The following is an 18704-nucleotide window of genomic DNA, read 5'->3' as shown; positions in this document are numbered from 1 at the left end:
AAACTCAAAGACGAGAGATCGATTGGTCCTAATAAAACGCAAAAGATTCGAAGTTGGAAACTCGTTTCATGAAATTTAATTTTAATCTTTGGTGATAAGGGGGTAGAGGCGAATAGGTAAAGGGATATAGGGTGCGGTCTAAAAAGTAATTTTGACAACACAAGACAGATCTGAAATTGTAGAGAATTTTGCATTTGCTACAGATATCACTCACGTTTTTGTCAAAGATCTGCACAAATTCTCAGTTGCGATGAAGAAATCGGGTCAATATACAAATATATTATAATTTAATAGCCGAACATGCCATAGTTGTAGCCATTAGTCTACGAACCAACCACCTCACCCCACCTCCCCGCCAAAAAGCAAGCATGTCCATAATAGAACAGTAGAACGGGCTATTTGCCATCATTGTCATTAGGATAATCTTATAATTGACTTGTCCTAACACGTAGATGACAATCAGCACGTATGCATAGATAGCTCTTGTAGTCATTTTAATGTACATCACACAAAAGTTCCCTTTCAGTCGGAGTAACATGTCGTCTGTGCGCCAACACCCGATTTACTATATTCCAGTTTTCTTGTTCATTTTTGCACTTGCTCCAGCCACCGAAGGTATTATAGTTTTTATCTTAAGTTCCGATATCTTATACCCTCTATGAATCGCCAGCTGAAGTTTATGTCTTGTCGAAGAAATTTGAACAGTGGAGGGGAATTGGGGGAGGGACGCACCGATTGGGGAAGTTATGTTTTGTAGAGCTTCTATTGTGATGACAAATTGTTCTTAATTCCTTCACAGCACTCGGTTTCAAGGCTGGAAAAGAAAACATAACTACCATCACACCAGGACTGTTTGCTTGCAAAGTGATCTACTATCCAAGTCCCTTCTACGGCGGACAGCAAGTAACGGTTCTCGCGTCAGTTGGTCATACCGCACAGAGCCAAACGCCTCGGAACGGCGCTGCAGTCTGGGTTGAAGATGTTACAGCAAGTGAATTCACCGTGTGTGTCCTTGAATTCGGAAATGGTTCCAACAGGACTTTGGAGGTAAACTGGTTATCCTTCCAGGCTTCCCTGCGTGGATCTCAGATTGGTACTGCATCTTTAAATTCTTGGACAGCTGGGACGAAATGCAAGAGGATCGATTTTCAGCAGGTAAGCATTGCATTTTCCTTTTGTTTTCAGCTGATTACTATTTCTCAACAAAAGAGATGTTAGCTTAATCAGATTCTACGATTAGACAGGTTGCTGTTTACAGAAGTATTTTATAATTTCGTAGCGTCTTCGTTTCCTCACTTTTCACTCGCTCACTGACTCGTTCCCTCGCTACCTAGCTCGTTCCTTCGCTAAATCGTTCCCTCGTCTCCTCACTCCCACGCTCCTTGGCCCCTTCACTTCCTCGCACCCTCGCACCCTAGCTCCCTCGCTTTATCGCTTTCAAACTCCCTCGTTCCCTAGCAACCTCAATCCCTCGCTCCCTCGCTCCCTCGCTCCCTCGCTCCCTCGCTCCCTCGCTCCCTCGCTCCCTCGCTCCCTCGCTCCCTCGCTCCCTCGCTCCCTCGCTCCCTCGCTCCCTCGCTCCCTCGCTCCCTCGCTCCCTCGCTCCCTCGCTCCCTCGCTCCCTCGCTCCCTCGCTCCCTCGCTCCCTCGCTCCCTCGCTCCCTCGCTCCCTCGCTCCCTCGCTCCCTCGCTCCCTCGCTCCCTCGCTCCCTCGCTCCCTCGCTCCCTCGCTCCCTCGCTCCCTCGCTCCCTCGCTCCCTCGCTCCCTCGCTCCCTCGCTCCCTCGCTCCCTCGCTCCCTCGCTCCCTCGCTCCCTCGCTCCCTCGCTCCCTCGCTCCCTCGCTCCCTCGCTCCCTCGCTCCCTCGCTCCCTCGCTCCCTCGCTCCCTCGCTCCCTCGCTCCCCCGCTCCCTCGCTCCCCCGCTCCCTCGCTCCCCCGCTCCCTCGCTCCCCCGCTCCCTCGCTCCCCCGCTCCCTCGCTCCCTCGCTCCCTCGCTCCCTCGCTCCCTCGCTCCCTCGCTCCCTCGCTCCCTCGCTCCCTCGCTCCCTCGCTCCCTCGCTCCCTCGCTCCTTCGTACCCTTGTACCCTCATACCCTCACTCCCTCGCTTTCTCGCTCCCTAGTACCCGCGTACTCTCACTCCCTCGCTCCCTCGCTTCCTTGTTCTCTCTCACCCTCACTCCCTCGCGCCCTTGTTCCCTCGTTTCCTCGTTCTCTCGTTCTCTCGTTCCCTTGTTCTTTCGTTCCCTCGTTGCGTCGTTCTCTCGTTCCCTCGTTCCCTCTATCCTTCGTTCCCTCGCTCCCTCGTTCTCTCTATCCTCCGTTCCCTAATTCCCTCGTTTCCTTGTTCTCTCTTTCACTCGTTCCCTCGTTCCCTCTTTCCCTCGTTCCCTCTTTCCCTCGTTCCCTCGTTCTCTCGTTCTCTCGTTCCCCCATTCCTTCGTTCTCTCGTTCCCCCGTTCCCTGGTTCCCTGGTTCCCTGGTCCCCTGGTCCCCTGGTTCCCTGGTTCCCTCGTTAACCCGTTCCCTGGTCCTCCTGTTCTCCCGTTCCTCCGTTTCCCCGTTGCCCCGTTCCCTCGTTCCCTCGTTCCTTCATTCCATTGTTTCTACGTGATCTCGTGACCTCGTTGCCTCGTTGCGTGGTTGCCTCGTCCTTTCATTGCCTCTGTCTCTTGGTGCATCGTTGCCTCGTTGCCTCGTTGCCTCCTTTCCTCGTTCCCTCGTTGCCTGGTTGTCTGGTTGCCTGGTTTCCTGGTTGCCTGGTTTCCTTGTTTCCTTGTTTTCTGATTCACTGGTTTTCTGGTTCTCTGGTTCTCTGGTTCCCTGGTTCCCTGGTTTCCTTGTTTCCTGGTTCTCTAGTTCCCTGGTTCCCTGGTTTCCTGGTTTTCTGGTTTTCTAATTGCCTGGTTTCCTGGTTCTTCTGGTTCCCTGGTTTTCTAGTTCCCTGGTTCCCTGGTTTCCTTGTTTTCTGGTTCTATGGTTCCTTGGTTACCTGCTATTCTGGTTCCTTGGTTTCCTGGTTCCCTGGTTTCCTTGCTTCCTGGTTTCCTGGTTCTCTGGTTTTCTGTTTCCTGGTTCGCTGGTTTCCGTGTTCCCTGGTTGCTTGGTTACCTGGTTGCCTGGTTTTCTTGTTTCCTTGTTCTCGGGTTTCCTGATATTCTGGTTCTCTGGTTCCCTAGTCCCCTGGTTTTCTGGTTCCTTGGTTTCCTGGTTTCCTGGTTCTCTGGTTCCCTGGCTCCCTGGCTCCCTGGTTTCCTGGCTCCCTGGTTGCCTGGTTTTCTTGTTTCCTTGTTCTCAGGTTTCCTGATATTCTGGTTCTCTGGTTCCCTAGTCCCCTGGTTTTCTGGTTCCTTGGTTTCCTGGTTTCCTGGTTCTCTGGTTCCCTGGCTCCCTGGTTGCCTGGTTTTCTTGTTTCCTTGTTCTCAGGTTTCCTGATATTCTGGTTCTCTGGTTCCCTAGTCCCCTGGTTTTCTGGTTCCTTGGTTTCCTGGTTTCCTGGTTCTCTGGTTCCCTGGCTCCCTGGTTGCCTGGTTTTCTTGTTTCCTTGTTCTCAGGTTTCCTGATATTCTGGTTCTCTGGTTCCCTAGTCCCCTGGTTTTCTGGTTCCTTGGTTTCCTGGTTTCCTGGTTCTCTGGTTCCCTGGCTCCCTGGCTCCCTGGTTTCCTGGCTCCCTGGTTGCCTGGTTTTCTTGTTTCCTTGTTCTCAGGTTTCCTGATATTCTGGTTCTCTGGTTCCCTAGTCCCCTGGTTTTCTGGTTCCTTGGTTTCCTGGTTTCCTGGTTCTCTGGTTCCCTGGCTCCCTGGTTGCCTGGTTTTCTTGTTTCCTTGTTCTCAGGTTTCCTGATATTCTGGTTCTCTGGTTCCCTAGTCCCCTGGTTTTCTGGCCCTGGTTTCCTGGTTTCCTGGTTCTCTGGTTCCCTGGCTCCCTGGTTGCCTGGTTTTCTTGTTTCCTTGTTCTCAGGTTTCCTGATATTCTGGTTCTCTGGTTCCCTAGTCCCCTGGTTTTCTGGTTCCTTGGTTTCCTGGTTTCCTGGTTCTCTGGTTCCCTGGCTCCCTGGCTCCCTGGTTTCCTGGCTCCCTGGTTGCCTGGTTTTCTTGTTTCCTTGTTCTCAGGTTTCCTGATATTCTGGTTCTCTGGTTCCCTAGTCCCCTGGTTTTCTGGTTCCTTGGTTTCCTGGTTTCCTGGTTCTCTGGTTCCCTGGCTCCCTGGTTCCCTGGTTTCCTGGTTCTCTGGTTTCCTGGTTTCCTGGTTTTCTTGCTTCCTGATTCCCTGGTTCTTTGGTTCCCTGGTTTTCCGGTTCCCTGGCTTCCTGGTTCCCTGGTTCCCTGGTTTCTGGTTTCTTTGTTTCCTTGTTCCCTGGTTTTCTGGTTTCCTGGTTTTCTGGTTTCTGGTTTCCTTGTTCTTTGGCCTTCTGGTTTTCTGGTTTCCTGGTTCCCTGGTTTTCTGGCTCCATGGCTTCCTGGTTTCCTTGTTTCCTGGCTCCCTAGCTTCCTGGTTCCCTGGTTCTCTAGTTCTCTGGTTTCCTGGTTCCTTGGTTTCCTGGTTACCTGGTTCTCTGGCTCTCTGGTTTCCTGGTTCTCTTGTTCTCTGGTTCCCTGTTTTCCTTGTTCCCTTGTTCCCTGGTTCCCTGGTTCCCTTGTTTTCTGGTTTTCTGGTTCCCTGGTTTCCTGGTTTCCTGGTTCCCTGGTTCCCTGGTTCCCTGGTTCCCTGGTTCTCTGGTTCCCTGGCTTCCTGGTTCCCTTGTTTTCTGGTTCCCTGGCTTCCTGGTTCCCTTGTTTTCTGGTTCCCTGGTTCCCTGGTTGCCTGGTTCCCTTATTTTCTGGTTCCCTGGTTCCCTGGTTCCCTGGCTTCCTGGTTCCTTGGATCCTTGGATCCTTGGATCCTTGGTACCCTGTTTCTCTAGTTCCCAGGGTCCCTCGTTCTTTCCTTCCCTCGTTTTCTCGATCCCTCGTTCCCATGTTTCGTTGCCTCGCTCTCTCGCTTTACCTTTTTCGCAATTCCTAGATTTTTGTCCTTGCTTCATTACTCCTCTACACATTTTGTTTGGTGAGTCTGTTTTGCTTTTACTTTTTATGCAATCGTTCCTCAACCAAATTCTGTATGATGATTTTCAATATTTTGTCAATTAACTACTGGATATTCTTTCATCCAATCACGTTCTCTTCTACCTTTTTCCTTTTCTCGTTTATCTTTAATTAATTTTATTTTCTATTTATTCCAGCTTTTCTCGATTCCGCCAAACATATTTGTAACTGCTGGTCACCAAATTCCCAAGAGACCCCAGGACGCCATGGCTGTGTGGGTGGAGGAGTTGAGGGTTGACAATTTTAAAATTTGCCTCCGAGAAGCCAAGATTTTCGATGGACCTCATAAAAACATCAAAATAGTGAGTGAATTAGTTATTAATCTTCAGCTTGTGGATAATTCGTAATACCTGTCAATCAGCAAGATCACCTTTTCTCTCCCAAATTAAAAATCTTGGCGAAAAGATAAACGATGAGTAGTTGTGTTCAAATACATTTATTCACGTCCGCTAGGGTGTTGCCAAGTACAGCAGAGGTCAACACAGTCAATTAACATACATCAAAAAAAAATTCAAGCCATTTTTTTCGATTTTCATGCGGTTTAAGATGTTACCTTCTTTTTCTTGTTGTTGTTGCTGATGTTTTTTTTCTTTTACCAAAATTGTTTTACGTTCACATCATTAAAAACAAAAATAGCAAAAAAGAAAAAGAAAACAACAACAAACAAACAAACAAAGAAATAAACAAACAAACAAACAAACAAAAAACAAACAAAAAATATTAATATGCAGTTATACTGATTTCCCTATGTTTATAAGTCCTTGCAAATCCATGTTTGGAAATCATTTGCGTTGGTTGGCCTTTTTAACCCAACCTCTCTGACCTTTAACAAAATCCCCACTCATGTATTTTATCCAACAGTTATTGATTTATTTCTCATTACTATTTTTCAAACTCTGCTGCAGAATTGGATGGCATTCACGAATCTGAGAGCTGACAATTTTACCATAACCGACAGCCTCGTGTTTACCAATACAAACTCACCATCTCCTCAAGATAACTACGCTTTCTGTCAAGTAAGGATTAAATCAGCCTCATTTCTACATAATGTTACCGATACTCTACAAAAGTTTGCTTTCATGAAAAGTGGTCAGTTGCGACAATTCATTTTCATTTTTCCTTTTTCAAGTGAAAGTTGTGCTGACTTGGAAACAAAACAGTTTAATCTATTATTGCAACTGAGTCGATTTACATAGTTCCCAAAAGCCCCAGTCTCCCATGCGACTTTTCTCCCTTTCGTTGATCAAGTAGTTGTGGAGAGGTTTCTCTAATAGAATTTAAAGTCGACCTTGATAGAAAGATCATCATTGTCAGACATTGGCAATTTGCCTTTTTATCCCTACAAAAACTCCCTGTTTTGTACAACAACGACACTTATTATCCTATTTCATTTAACATTGCAGACAATAAACTTCACAGAGACATTTTATGCTCCTCCTGTTGTGTTAGTCACGCCAAGGCGCAGCCGCAACAATAACAATTCTAATCTGTCTGGGTCACGTTGTAATGCAGTTACTGCTTGGGTCGAGGTAAGGAATACGAGAAAATTAGGTACAACCAGCTAGGGTATTGGTGAGGACTTCACACCGTATATATTTTGTCTGGTCTATGGCAAAAGGTGTGTGTGTGTGTGTGTGTTTTTTACTTTGTTTGTTCGTTTGTTTTTTTGCTTTGTTTTTGCAGACCCTTAATCGACCCGCGGGCATCACGGGTCTTAGAATTAGTTAATCAGAGTGCGCGTTATAACAACTACAGGCACAAGCCATATAATACAATTCTGTAATATCGTTTTTGAACCTGCTTTTCATTCATTGTTCGAGAATCTTATTCTCTTGCTGAAATGACAAGCACAAGAAAGAAGTAACGCATTTTATTTCATTATTCAGCATACATCTACGACAGATGCACAGGTGTGTGTGAAGAATTACAACAGTAACGTCAACAATAAAGATGTTATCAATGTCGACTACTTGATCACTGGAGGTAGGTAGAGAGGTTCCATCTGTATATAAAAAAAAACAGCAGAGTATTTTAAACTTTGAAAATGAAACACCCTTAACAAACGAAGAAAAATGGTGCTCAAACTACGTAATAAAAGGTTGAAAAAAAGCATTTAATATACACTTGCTATGCAATGGTCTCGATGCGTAAACAGTAAATTACCTTGAAAAGAACCTTTTAATACTATTTACCTTTAAGTGCAATTTAGTTGCACAGATAACTTGAAACAACCCAAAAACGTCAGCTTATTGCATCCATTTTTAATTGTCTTTATTCATAATTACTTACTTTGTTTTTCATTTCACATTTTTTGACCAGACTTGGATCCTTGTATCGACGTGACATGTCATTATCACTGTCTGTGTAAATCGTATGGACCAAATGATGCTCGCTGCGTTGCTGAGGACAGTTGTCCTTCCTACCAAGAACCCGTCTGCTCGTCAAATGGCACAACATACGACAATGAGTGTTTGTTTCGACAGGAAATGTGTAATCTGCAATTGAACTTTTCCGTTCAACACCCTGGTAGTTGTGAAGGTCAGAATGTAATACTTTGATTTGCTTTAAAATGAATTTTTTGACGACATCGATGATCAAAACGATAATGGCGACGATGCCATTGACTTGTGTACAACGAGTAATATCCAATCACTCCTTCTGACTGATCTCTCTTATTATGTTTTTAGGATTTCCTTTCCAGCGAGGTCGCCGTCACATGCCACATATTCCTTCACTGGGATATTCTCATTGTGAAGTAATTCGCCTCAAGGCTTATGTGTTCTATCCAGACAAACCACTTGAAGTTCAGATCACTGTCAATCATATTGACACCAGTGACAAGTCATATGTACATGATGCCACTGTGTCGTGGATTGAAAAAGTCAGTTACGATCGATTCACCACGTGTGTGATGGTGGCAGGGTACAATGAACGGAGATCTAATGCTAACGTGACAGTTGACTGGATGGCGTACCAAGGGGCTCCAGTGGGTGGTGTTGCCGGGGAAGTACGAATATCACAATGGTGGACTGGAACGACTTGTAAAGCTGTCAATTTTCCATCGGTTAGTCTTTTCTGTTTTAACTTAAATTGCACTAACTTCACTTTTACCAAAGATGTCACTGGACCACTGAATAGTACTTTCTTTAACTCATTCTAGGCTTTACAAAGTCTGGATTACTAGCTAGGAATCTTGGTTTCTCCTGTTTCTGGATATATATAGGTTGCTGCACCACTAATTATGTTGTTATTTTTAACATTTTAAACCCTAAACAACTTTTGTCCCGACTATTTTTGTTGGCTTGCTTTGTTATTTTGTTTGTTTGTTTTCCATTTAGGGAAAGTTTTCAGTGATACCCTCAGTGTTTGTTACTGCTGCTCACCATCACGCTGGATTAAAGCGTGACGCTGCCAGTCTGTGGATTGAAGACGTCACGCAATCGTCATTCAAAGTTTGTTTGAGGGAGCTGCAGAACTATGCAGGATCGCACGAAGACGTTCATGTTGTGAGTGTCACACCTTCCACACTAAACAGGACCTATATAGAGCAAGCTCACTCTAATATACCTTCATACGATAAGAAAAAAATATAGGGCTAGTTGAGAAGTAATATGTGGTAAGGTTTACTTTATAATACGCTTTTTCATCAAAATGTGTATTTTAGTTAGAAACAAATCAAACAGCTAGAAAAAAAAAAAAAAAAATTGCAATGCAATTTTTTACCCATTCTTTTTGCAATGACTCATAAATGTAACCTTTTCTGTTGTCTCTTTAATAGAAATGGTTGGCATTTTCCTCTCTTCACAAGCCTCTTTTCACAGAACATAGTTCAGTCTATTTTGCGAACGCCCAGCATCCTCCTGCAGATTACAACAATGCTTTCTGCAAGGTCAGTATCAAAGCCTTTTTAAAGAGGAACATCTGCTTTTTGTTGATAAAATTGGTCAAAATAAATCTAAGAGTCTGCTTGAAACTGTATGCCAGTAAATCTGCTCTGCCAACTAACTCCAGAAGATTCTTATTGGATGCAGTGGCAAACGTCATGAGGAACGTGCGCATTCCTGGACTACATTCTTCAAAACGTACAAATCAACGGATTTTCTTATAAGTATATATCAGTTTACACTGTATTGCTAGTTTCCTATTGCATAACTAACTTAACACCAGGGGGCTTTTATTGGATGCCGTAAACTTCATGCAAACTGTAGATGCCAAACTTAATGAGAGCATCTAATGTTCTTAGGATATTCGCTTTGCTAGGAAGTATAACAGCACCCCGAACGTGTTTGTTTCCGCGAACCATTCATCTAGCGGTGGAAATCAACAACCAGTACACAATGGAATAACTGCTTGGGTAGAGGTAGGATGAAGGCTCTATGTTTACACTGCATTGTTTAATCTAAAAGTTTTATAGCAAAATTAGAGTGCAATTTAATAATAAAAAATCCGGGGAAGGGGTTTCAAAGTTTTTAAATGACGATTTACCCTGAGGGGGTGAAACTTTCAGGAGCTGCTCATTCATCCTCTGCGAAATTATAATATGTCAGTTGTGTGTCTATCATTTTTGACGATGCCAAGCCAACCACACTGATTTCATATAAGTTTGGCCATAAATCAACTTTTTCGACATCATTCGGTCTTTTTTCCCTTTTATCTTCATCAAATTGCAGAAATTCAGCAATTTTTATATTTTATAAACATTAAGGCTTGAGTTTGTGTTAATTTCCATTATTTCGAATTCTTTAGCTCTAAAAAACAGTGAAATCCAAGATGGCGGATCCAAGTTGGCGTGTCATTTGACGTCATATGACGTCATACGCAACAAAATTGTATCATCTTGTAGAGGAAGCTCATGCAGGGCTATGTAATCAATGTAAATTCATTTCGCTCTGAAAACCTAGGGGAGTGGTTCCATCAACCCCTCCCCCTTCAACGTTCCCCACGGAGGGGGTATGAGATAGCTTATACGTACCGAATATAATTTCATTCTTGGAGACTACTGATTTTGTTTTATTCTTTATTGCAGTACATAAATATGACCGGTGTCCGAGTTTGTTTAAAGGAATTGTATGGGACAAAGTATGATCCACTGTCCATATCATACACTGTCCTGTCTGGTAAGGACAAAAAATGCCCTCTTAGGTTTGAATTTTCCTCTATTTATTCAGTAAGATATGCTTCTTAGGCTCGCGTTGTTTTAACGTCAGAGATTTATATGAAATGAAACCTGCAACCAAATATTTGAGGTCGTCTCTAAAAACACAACTAAAGAGCAACTCACATCAATTTATTGGCTTCTCTTACTTATGGTGTATTTCTTTGTATCTACAGACGTTTGCCAGCCAGGGTGGAGTTACTTTGGTGGTTATTGCTACTTTACAAGCCCCGCATGCGCTTCATGGCTGACCGCTGAGTCAAACTGTTCTGCGATGGACTCTGATCTGGCGACTATACACAACCAGGAGGAGAATGTGTTTATTCAACACCGTCATGACGGAGATAAGTCCTGGATAGGGCTAAATGACCGCAGTGTTGAAGGCTCTTTTGTGTGGACAAACAAAGAAATTAGCAGTTTTAGGTTCTGGGCTCCAAACCAGCCAAACGACTGGAACAACGAGGATTGTGTCCACACGCTTGGCGTGAGGCATGGATACACTTGGAATGACGTGCCATGCGATAACTGCTTCAACTTCACTTGTTTTACAGGTGATAAATCATTTCTTAATATGTAATTGTTCCCGATCATGATTTATCACTTGATTGACCGGTAGGGTGATTGACTGAGGCTGGTAAGTTTATTGAGTAAACTTTTTGGGAAAAAGGCAATGAAAACAGCGCCGAGCAACAGTTGCAAAAGAAAAATTTCGAAAAAATAACCACGTTAAGATCAGGGCTATCATTGATTTAGACTACACACAGATTGTTAAATATGTATATACATGCATGAAGACACGATTGATCATCACAGTTATACACAACTTAAGCAGTTGTGAAAATTAAAGCCTGAAAAAAAAAAAATTCACTGGGCCTTAACGGGATTCGAACCCATGACCTTTGCGATACCGTTCCACTGCTCTACCAACTGAGCTATGAAGCCAACTGCGAGCTGGTCACGTTGTGAGTTCGTAATACACCCGTAGATGATGAAGAAAGCAAGTGAATATATGAAAAATCATATATTTGAACTGCGGAGAAAGATGTGAAGACATGATAGATCATTGTAGTTATACACAACTTAAGCAGTTAATTAATTGTGGAATTAAAGCCTTAAAAAAATTCAGGCCTAAACGGGATTCAAACCCATGACCTCTGCGATACCGGTGCAGTATTCTACCAACTGAGCTATCAAGCCAACTGAGAGCTGGCTACATTGTGAGTTCGTAATATACCCGTATTTATTTTTTTCTCAAGCATCTGAGCGGGCCGGAATCCAAAATCCTCGAATTTGATTGGCTAATCATACGCACGTGACCGGTCCAGCTTTTTACGATACGGCCCACGGGCCGGATTTTTTTCCCGCTGCCTAAATTTCGCTCCTAAAAGCCAGCGGTAATTGTCAATCTTTTGCCCTTCTTACACATCCATCGACGATTAGTCAAGGCAAATTTATCTCTGTTCACTTTAAAATGGCAAGGAAAGTCACCGTAGGTAAATTCAGTTGAGTGTTTTGAAGTTGTGAGAGTTTGCTTTGTTGTTTGTAGCTTGGCGCTGTAATGGCACGTAATCCTGTGTTTCTCTCGCCGTAAAATTTGAATCAGTTTCAGTCGAGTTTACCCCTCTCATCGTTGCTGTATTTAGAAGAATTTCTGTGGAATACACTTAACGAATTTCCTCGCTTTCTGCTATTCAGTGAACAGTAGGAATATCTGATTTCAAGTGATTTTAAAAGCAACGACTGACAAAAATTGTTTTTGTAATAAAACTTCAAACTTCGCACGAAATTTCACACCGCAAAAGCAATTTTGGGGAACTTAACTGGTGAAATAAATGCAACTAACATTAAGTAGTTCGAAAAAAATCTGTTCTTTAATACATCTTTCTTTGTCTACTATCTGAGTTACTCATTCGTTGCCAAGATCTTTTTCAAATCATTAGTAGACGGCGCGGAAGCCGATTCAATAACAAGAGTTGCGTAAACAAACCCATTTGTAATCTGTAAAACCAATTTACTGCAGGAAAAAAAATAAGCATGTTATTTGCCGGCTTAGGGTCGGTCCGTATAGTGAAAAACTGTGACCTCGGGCTTGAAAATGCTACCCTCGGCCTGCGGCCTCGGGCAGGATTTTCAAGACCTCGGTTACAGTTTTTCACTATACGGACCTCCCAGCCGGCAAATCACTATACGGACCTCCCAGCCGGCAAATAACACATATATATGATGTTTAATATATTCATTTGCATTCTTCATTATGTACGTAATCCCGTTTAGGCCTGAATTTTTTTAGGCTTTAATTTTACAACTGCTTCAGTGGTGTATAACTGCAATGATCAATCATGTCTACATATCTTTCTCCGCAGTTCAAATATACGATCTTTCATATATTCCCTTGCATGTTTATAAATTTAATTTTTGCAGACCTGGACGAGTGTAATACTAACACCCACAACTGTGACGTTAATGCGGATTGTGTGAATACCGTGGGCTCATATTCCTGTATGTGTAAAGCTGGATACACCGGTGATGGACAAAGTTGCAATGGTAAGAAACAAACACACGAACTAAAAATAATCTTACAACAACCACCACCAAAACCACCACCCCTACTACCCCCACCATTAATACCACCACTACTAGTACCACTACCACCACTACCACCACTACCACCACCACCACAACTACTACTACCACCACCACTACCAGTACACTGCTACCACTACTACTACCACCACCACCACCACTATCACCACCATCACTACTACTACCACCACCACTACCACCACCACCACTACCACCACCACTACTACCACCACCACTACCACTACCACCTCCACTACAACCACCACCACTACCAGTACACTACTACCACCACTACTACCACCACTACCACCATCACTGCTAATACCAACACTACTACCAGATCCACTGCTACTAACACAACTACTACTACCACAACTACTACTACCACCACCACTACCACCATTACTACCACCACCATTACTACTACCACCACTACTACTACCGCCACTACTACCAGTACACTACTACCACCACTACTACCAGTACCACCACCAGTACCACCATTACTACCACCACCACTACTACTACCGCCACCACTACCACAACCACTACTACTACCAGCACCACTACCAGCACCACTACTACTAACACCACTACTACTACTACCACCAGCACTACCACCACCAGCACTACTACCGCTACCACTACTAACACCACCACCACCTCCACCACTACTTCTACCACCACCACCACCGCCACCACCACCACCACTGATGAGGAGATCACAATAGTGGTATCACGCAAAATAATGCTCAATCACTGGTGAAGAAGGCGTGGAATAGTAATCAGCGTGATAACGTGCACCTTTAAAAAATTCTGAGAATGTGTTGGAGATGGTTAGTTTTTGAAATATTGTCATGGCTTCGAAGAGTCTGAATCCCGTTTCACCTAAAGGTTTCAAAACTTCGAATTTCTTTACTACATTGTCAAGTAGTAGTTAGTTTAAAATCGTAGTTGAGCATGGTTTTTCAGAAAATGTTTCCGTCGGCGACTTTCGCCACTTTAGTACGATATTTATTCTTTTGACCCTGCTTTAGACAACGACGAATGCTCTACAAACTCTCACGGCTGTGACGTGAATGCTGTGTGCAATAACATGCATGGATCCCACACTTGCACATGTAAAGCTGGGTATTCTGGAGATGGCAGAACTTGCACTGGTACGTTCCTCCTAAGTTTTGGCATACTTCTGTTGTTAGCTTAACTGAGTCGTCGTAATTAACACTATGACATGAACCATTGAACTAAACTTATCTTTATGTATTTATCTTAAACTGTAATAAAGTTTCCCTATAACGCGCGCTCTGATTGGCTGAAACAGCGGCTCTATCAGAGAACAGACGTAAGATAAGCTGAATTTCAAATTTAGTCTAATGGAAACGAGCTATTTCTGTGCCGTAAACATAGCTACCTGGAGGTCATTGCTAACAACACAACAACAGAACAGAAGTGTTAAAACTGTACTAGAGTAAAACTGTAGTTCGATATTTAGTCCTTTAAGTATTTTTGACGTCGACGAATGCTCTACAAACTCTCACGGCTGTGACGTAAATGTTGTGTCCAGTAACACGCATGGATCTCACACTTGCACTTTATTTAATCACACATTTTACAAAACAAACTTTAACTAAGGCTAAATTATTTACTGCTGACGTTAAATGTAACGGTACAGTTATTGAACTCCCCAAAACAGACAGGTCCGTTCTTTTTCTAAATTTAAATTCTTGCTCAGTGGTGGCAACCTCATCTTTTGGTTCGCTTTCAATCTTGCTGTACAATTCCGACCTAAAATGGCTCTAACGTTAGAAATTCCCAATTTCTAAGACGTACTAATTTACTATCTACCCCTGCATTTAGCAGACCAGACGCACACGTTACCTCGGAATAGCGCTGGCCACACACTTTTCCTCTTCTTCGCGAGTTTTAGGAGGTCTAAATCTGCCCTCTGCCATTTGCTTTGCGAAGCAACGTGTTCGCTCAGAACTGACAAACAGCTAGGTAACGTGACATTGATGAATATTCAAAAATTGTCACACAGCAGCAATTAGGTGATAGAATCACATTTTCATGTCTCAAATACAATATTTGAATCGAGAAAACTTATTCAAATGATAATTTAAACTAATTTTCTTTGTTGCAGAAAATAATAATTTCAAAATCTCTTGTTTCGGATTTCATCAGGTTTCCAAACGTTCGAAAACAATAAAACCACTCGACCTACGGCCTCATGGTTTCAAATGTGTTCTCGCGTTTGGAAACCTGATGAAACCCTCGCACTCTTTTTGAAATAGTACATCTAGTCTTTTTCTCCGTTGAGCAATGAGCTTTCAAACAATGAAAAATAGAATTCCAAAATATTAGATATTTACCCAGAAAATGGATACCAGTTTTTTCCGGAGGAAAAAATTTCTTATCGACAAACAACTAATTGATGTCACGTCGAAACTTTGTTTTCCCTGCATGGGAACGCTTCGAAGAATTACAACTCAATAATTCTTTGTCCGATTTCAGTCAAATTTCGATAGATAAAAGATTTCCCTATCTCCAACAAAATTATGTTATAGAATTTGAAAACAGTAATTTCTGTGCGGTCACTTCGTATCTTTTTACAGCAATTTTGAAAAGGGCCGTAATTTTTGTAGTTTTTTCTTAGTTTGTTCTTACTATCAGTACGGCGGATTTTATTCCCCACCTTTCCTGAAGAGATTTCAATTAATGTTTTCAAATAAAATCGTCACATTTCTGGTCATTTATATCAGACAGTTGTTCATCGTTCGTTGTCCTACTTTTCCCTGCAGCAAACTAGTGCGAAGCCTTGTGGAGCTCTGGATATACTAATTCCGAAAAATGTCTCGCAATAAAAGAGTGGTTATAATGACCCATGAAAATCTAACTGTTGGAAACTGTTTTGAGCCACCTTGAGTTAAGGTTTGTTTCACTTCTTTATTACAGATATGGACGAGTGTCAATTAGGGTATTATTCCTGTCATGCCCAAGCACAGTGCGTAAATGTTGCTGGCTCCTATAGCTGCAGATGTTTACCAGGCTATGCCGGTGACGGGCACAGTAATTGCAACGGTAAGTTTTAAAACACAAGAAATACTGGTCTTCCTTGCTTACAGTGACGGATCCAGAACTTGAGCTAAGGGGTGGGGGCGGGGAGCAGGGGCGGTTTTTTAGCTTGCACTGCTAGCTTTCGTTCCTTCTGCGATTTTCTTACTCAAAATAAGAAGACCCTCCTCTACTTCCGCCACTGGCTTATACCGCCTTTTTACAATATGAACAGCGGATTCAGGTGGCATAATTATCTAATAAAGGAACTAATCTACCTAAAAAAGTTATTTTTTTCCTCGAGAAACTCAGGTAGTCAAGCCTGCCTACGATGAGGTTTTTTTCGTGGCGACGAAAAATATGTAAGAGAAGGCGTGATACATTCCTTTGTCACGCCGCTAGCTCCGCTCAAGATCAAATTCGGAGAATTTTAACATTTCCATGCAAAACCTTTTCAGGTCTCTAAGCGTGAACGATTTCAAAATGGCACTTTCAATGTAAATGATTACGTTATTTCTGATACAGTCGGTACCCTGTGGTTAAGGTTATTTTAAATCTTCGGGGGTGTCTTTTGGGAAGAAATTCATATGCGCGCCAGTTTTAATACAACCCTAACAAACTATATATCAGATGAAAGCTTAAAAGATGAAGTTTACGATAAAAATAAAATTTAAGCGAGGTTTTATTTTAAGTGTGTCAGGCTCTTTGGATATTCGGATTGGTTGTCTAGATATGCGCATCTAAAGTTGGAGTAGCTAAAAATATGCGAGATGTGTTGCGTAAATGGACGCCATGGGAAAAATATGTTAAATATCAAAATTTCCTAACGCGTTTTCGTTTGTCATTATCTATGGAATGTTTTGGCGAAAATTCCCGGAAATCAGTAAGTTCTGGATACTCTATAAATTCATTCAAAGTGGATGTATTCCTCTCAGAGTCAAATGCGAGATTTTAGCGGCCGTCGATATAACCAAGGACATGGAACATTCCGGAACATCAAAAAATTATAATAACTATGAGAAAAATATATAAATTAGGTGAAGGATTAACCTAGAAAAACAAATAAGTAAAAAAAAAAAAAAAAAAAAAAAAAAAAGGATAAGAAAAATTAACTGCAGGTTTTAGCTCCGAATGTGCAAAAAAGAATACAACAAGAAAAAAAAAAAATGCGATCGACTACAATGAGTGAAGCCGTGGGGAGAGAATTGTTGCACAAGCTATACGTCACCACTAATCCATTCCTGTCAGTTGTTCAGCATTAATTTAATCACGTGACGATCCCTTGTTTTACAGTGTGGCTAAAGAGGTCGATTACCGCCATATAGTCCCAGATACTGACTTTTAAAGACAATCTCCAACCGAATGGAATAAAACTAAGCATAAACTCACAAGTAGGCATTGCGGACCTATTTTATATTCAGCTCAGGTTCTTCATGGTGTGACTGAACGTAAAATACAATAAATCAAAGTTAGTTTTGAGCCCGAAACGAAATAAAAAAGACACGCAAAATTTGACAATGTGTTGCAAACGAAATATAGCACTAAAATATGACCATTTTTTTTTCTACGAGCTATAGTTTTAAAAGCCACGGTTTTTACCGTGTATGAATAATGATCAAAGATTTAAAGATTTAAAGATTTAAAGATTCTACGGGTTAACTACACACCCACCTGATGGGATCTATATATATATATATAAATAATTCAGGGGAATTGGTTGTTAGTCACCTTGAATATTACGAGATCATCCAAGTACTTACCTTAATAATATCTTGTGAATATATAATTTGTTTCCATTTCAAGCCAAGAGAGCTATCTTTTAATTTTAATATTTTTAAAGGCATCGATTTAGACATTTCGCTCGTTAAAAACGTCGATTAAAAGCCATTTACTTGGAGTTTGGTGTTATTGTCCTGTCGTTTTAAGATTTCTGTCTTTCTTTGATCATTTTCATTGCACGAAAGAGTTCTAGAGAGGAATTGATTCTAAGTTCATTTGTTAAGCGCAACAGCAAGTTGATATTGTTGGTTTGTAGCCTTACGTGATCTAAAGGAACGCTGCAATAATGAAAATTTCTATTTGTCGATTTCGAGGGATTCCTTACGCTTTTAATTTGTACTTTCAACTTGCTGACAGTTTTGTGTCTTCTTCTGCTATACAATAGGAGGAAGAAAAAGCAAAACGTAGCTAGCTAAATTTAAACAACTCTTAAGTTTAAATCGCAATTAAGAGACATCAACTGTGTAAGTAGTATCTCAGTAAGTATTAAGGACGTTCGCGCTAATTGTTTCTGTGTATCCTTACTGCGCACGCAAATTCACACACTACGTCATGCATTAGCGCTCGCGCTAAGTAATAAAATGAACAATATTAGGGCAGATGGCCATTGTTTTAGCTTTTCCTGGATTTAACGGTCTTGGACGTTCAGTGACCCCTATTTCTCTTTTGATGGATCATTTTCTCCGCCGATTTTCTACGTTTAGAGAAAAAATGAAGAAAATCTATCGACTAGAAGTTTGAATTTATTGCAAAATGCACAATCAAATGCCATTATTTTTAGCTCTCCGTTTATCTGTGCGACGGTTTCAAATGCCTCTTGAAGGGTTAAGTTTTGTGAAAACGTTGGTAACATTTGGAATTAGTTACGCAACAGACCCACTTCTACAAAATATGACTGAGATCGTTTGCCTCCGTTGACTCAACTTCGATGTTTTTAACTAGGCTTACTCTGAGACCTAAAGTCGCCTTAAGTCGCCTTAAGTTGCCTAAAGTCGCCTTAAGTCGCCTAAAGTCGCTCTAAGTCGCCTAAAGTCACCTTAAGTTGCTATCGGT

The 18704-nt window shown here is 42.1% G+C and overlaps 1 protein-coding gene across 1 annotated transcript in view; it reads left to right on the top strand.

Moving 5' to 3' along the window:
• Positions 1 to 492: 492 nt before the first annotated feature.
• LOC110068048 (uncharacterized) overlaps positions 493 to 18704 on the top strand; it is a 28043-nt gene continuing 9831 nt past the window's right edge. Inside the window, exons 1-16 of the mRNA XM_089271942.1 lie at positions 493 to 615; positions 800 to 1155; positions 5221 to 5385; positions 5989 to 6099; positions 6487 to 6612; positions 6970 to 7066; positions 7403 to 7621; positions 7771 to 8147; positions 8422 to 8589; positions 8862 to 8972; positions 9327 to 9443; positions 10110 to 10200; positions 10415 to 10789; positions 12660 to 12782; positions 13859 to 13981; positions 15774 to 15899. Coding sequence (XP_089128068.1) covers positions 498 to 615; positions 800 to 1155; positions 5221 to 5385; positions 5989 to 6099; positions 6487 to 6612; positions 6970 to 7066; positions 7403 to 7621; positions 7771 to 8147; positions 8422 to 8589; positions 8862 to 8972; positions 9327 to 9443; positions 10110 to 10200; positions 10415 to 10789; positions 12660 to 12782; positions 13859 to 13981; positions 15774 to 15899 — 2803 coding nt within the window. The 5' untranslated portion in view covers positions 493 to 497. The remainder of the gene's footprint in view (positions 616 to 799; positions 1156 to 5220; positions 5386 to 5988; positions 6100 to 6486; positions 6613 to 6969; positions 7067 to 7402; positions 7622 to 7770; positions 8148 to 8421; positions 8590 to 8861; positions 8973 to 9326; positions 9444 to 10109; positions 10201 to 10414; positions 10790 to 12659; positions 12783 to 13858; positions 13982 to 15773; positions 15900 to 18704) is intronic.

The sequence above is a fragment of the Orbicella faveolata genome, unplaced genomic scaffold (assembly GCF_042242905.1).
Source record: "Orbicella faveolata isolate gen_17 unplaced genomic scaffold, um_ofav_v1 contig_34, whole genome shotgun sequence".
Lineage (NCBI taxonomy): Eukaryota > Metazoa > Cnidaria > Anthozoa > Scleractinia > Merulinidae > Orbicella > Orbicella faveolata.
Note: the sequence above shows the minus strand (reverse complement) of the source record. Positions and strands in the feature narration are given on the sequence as shown.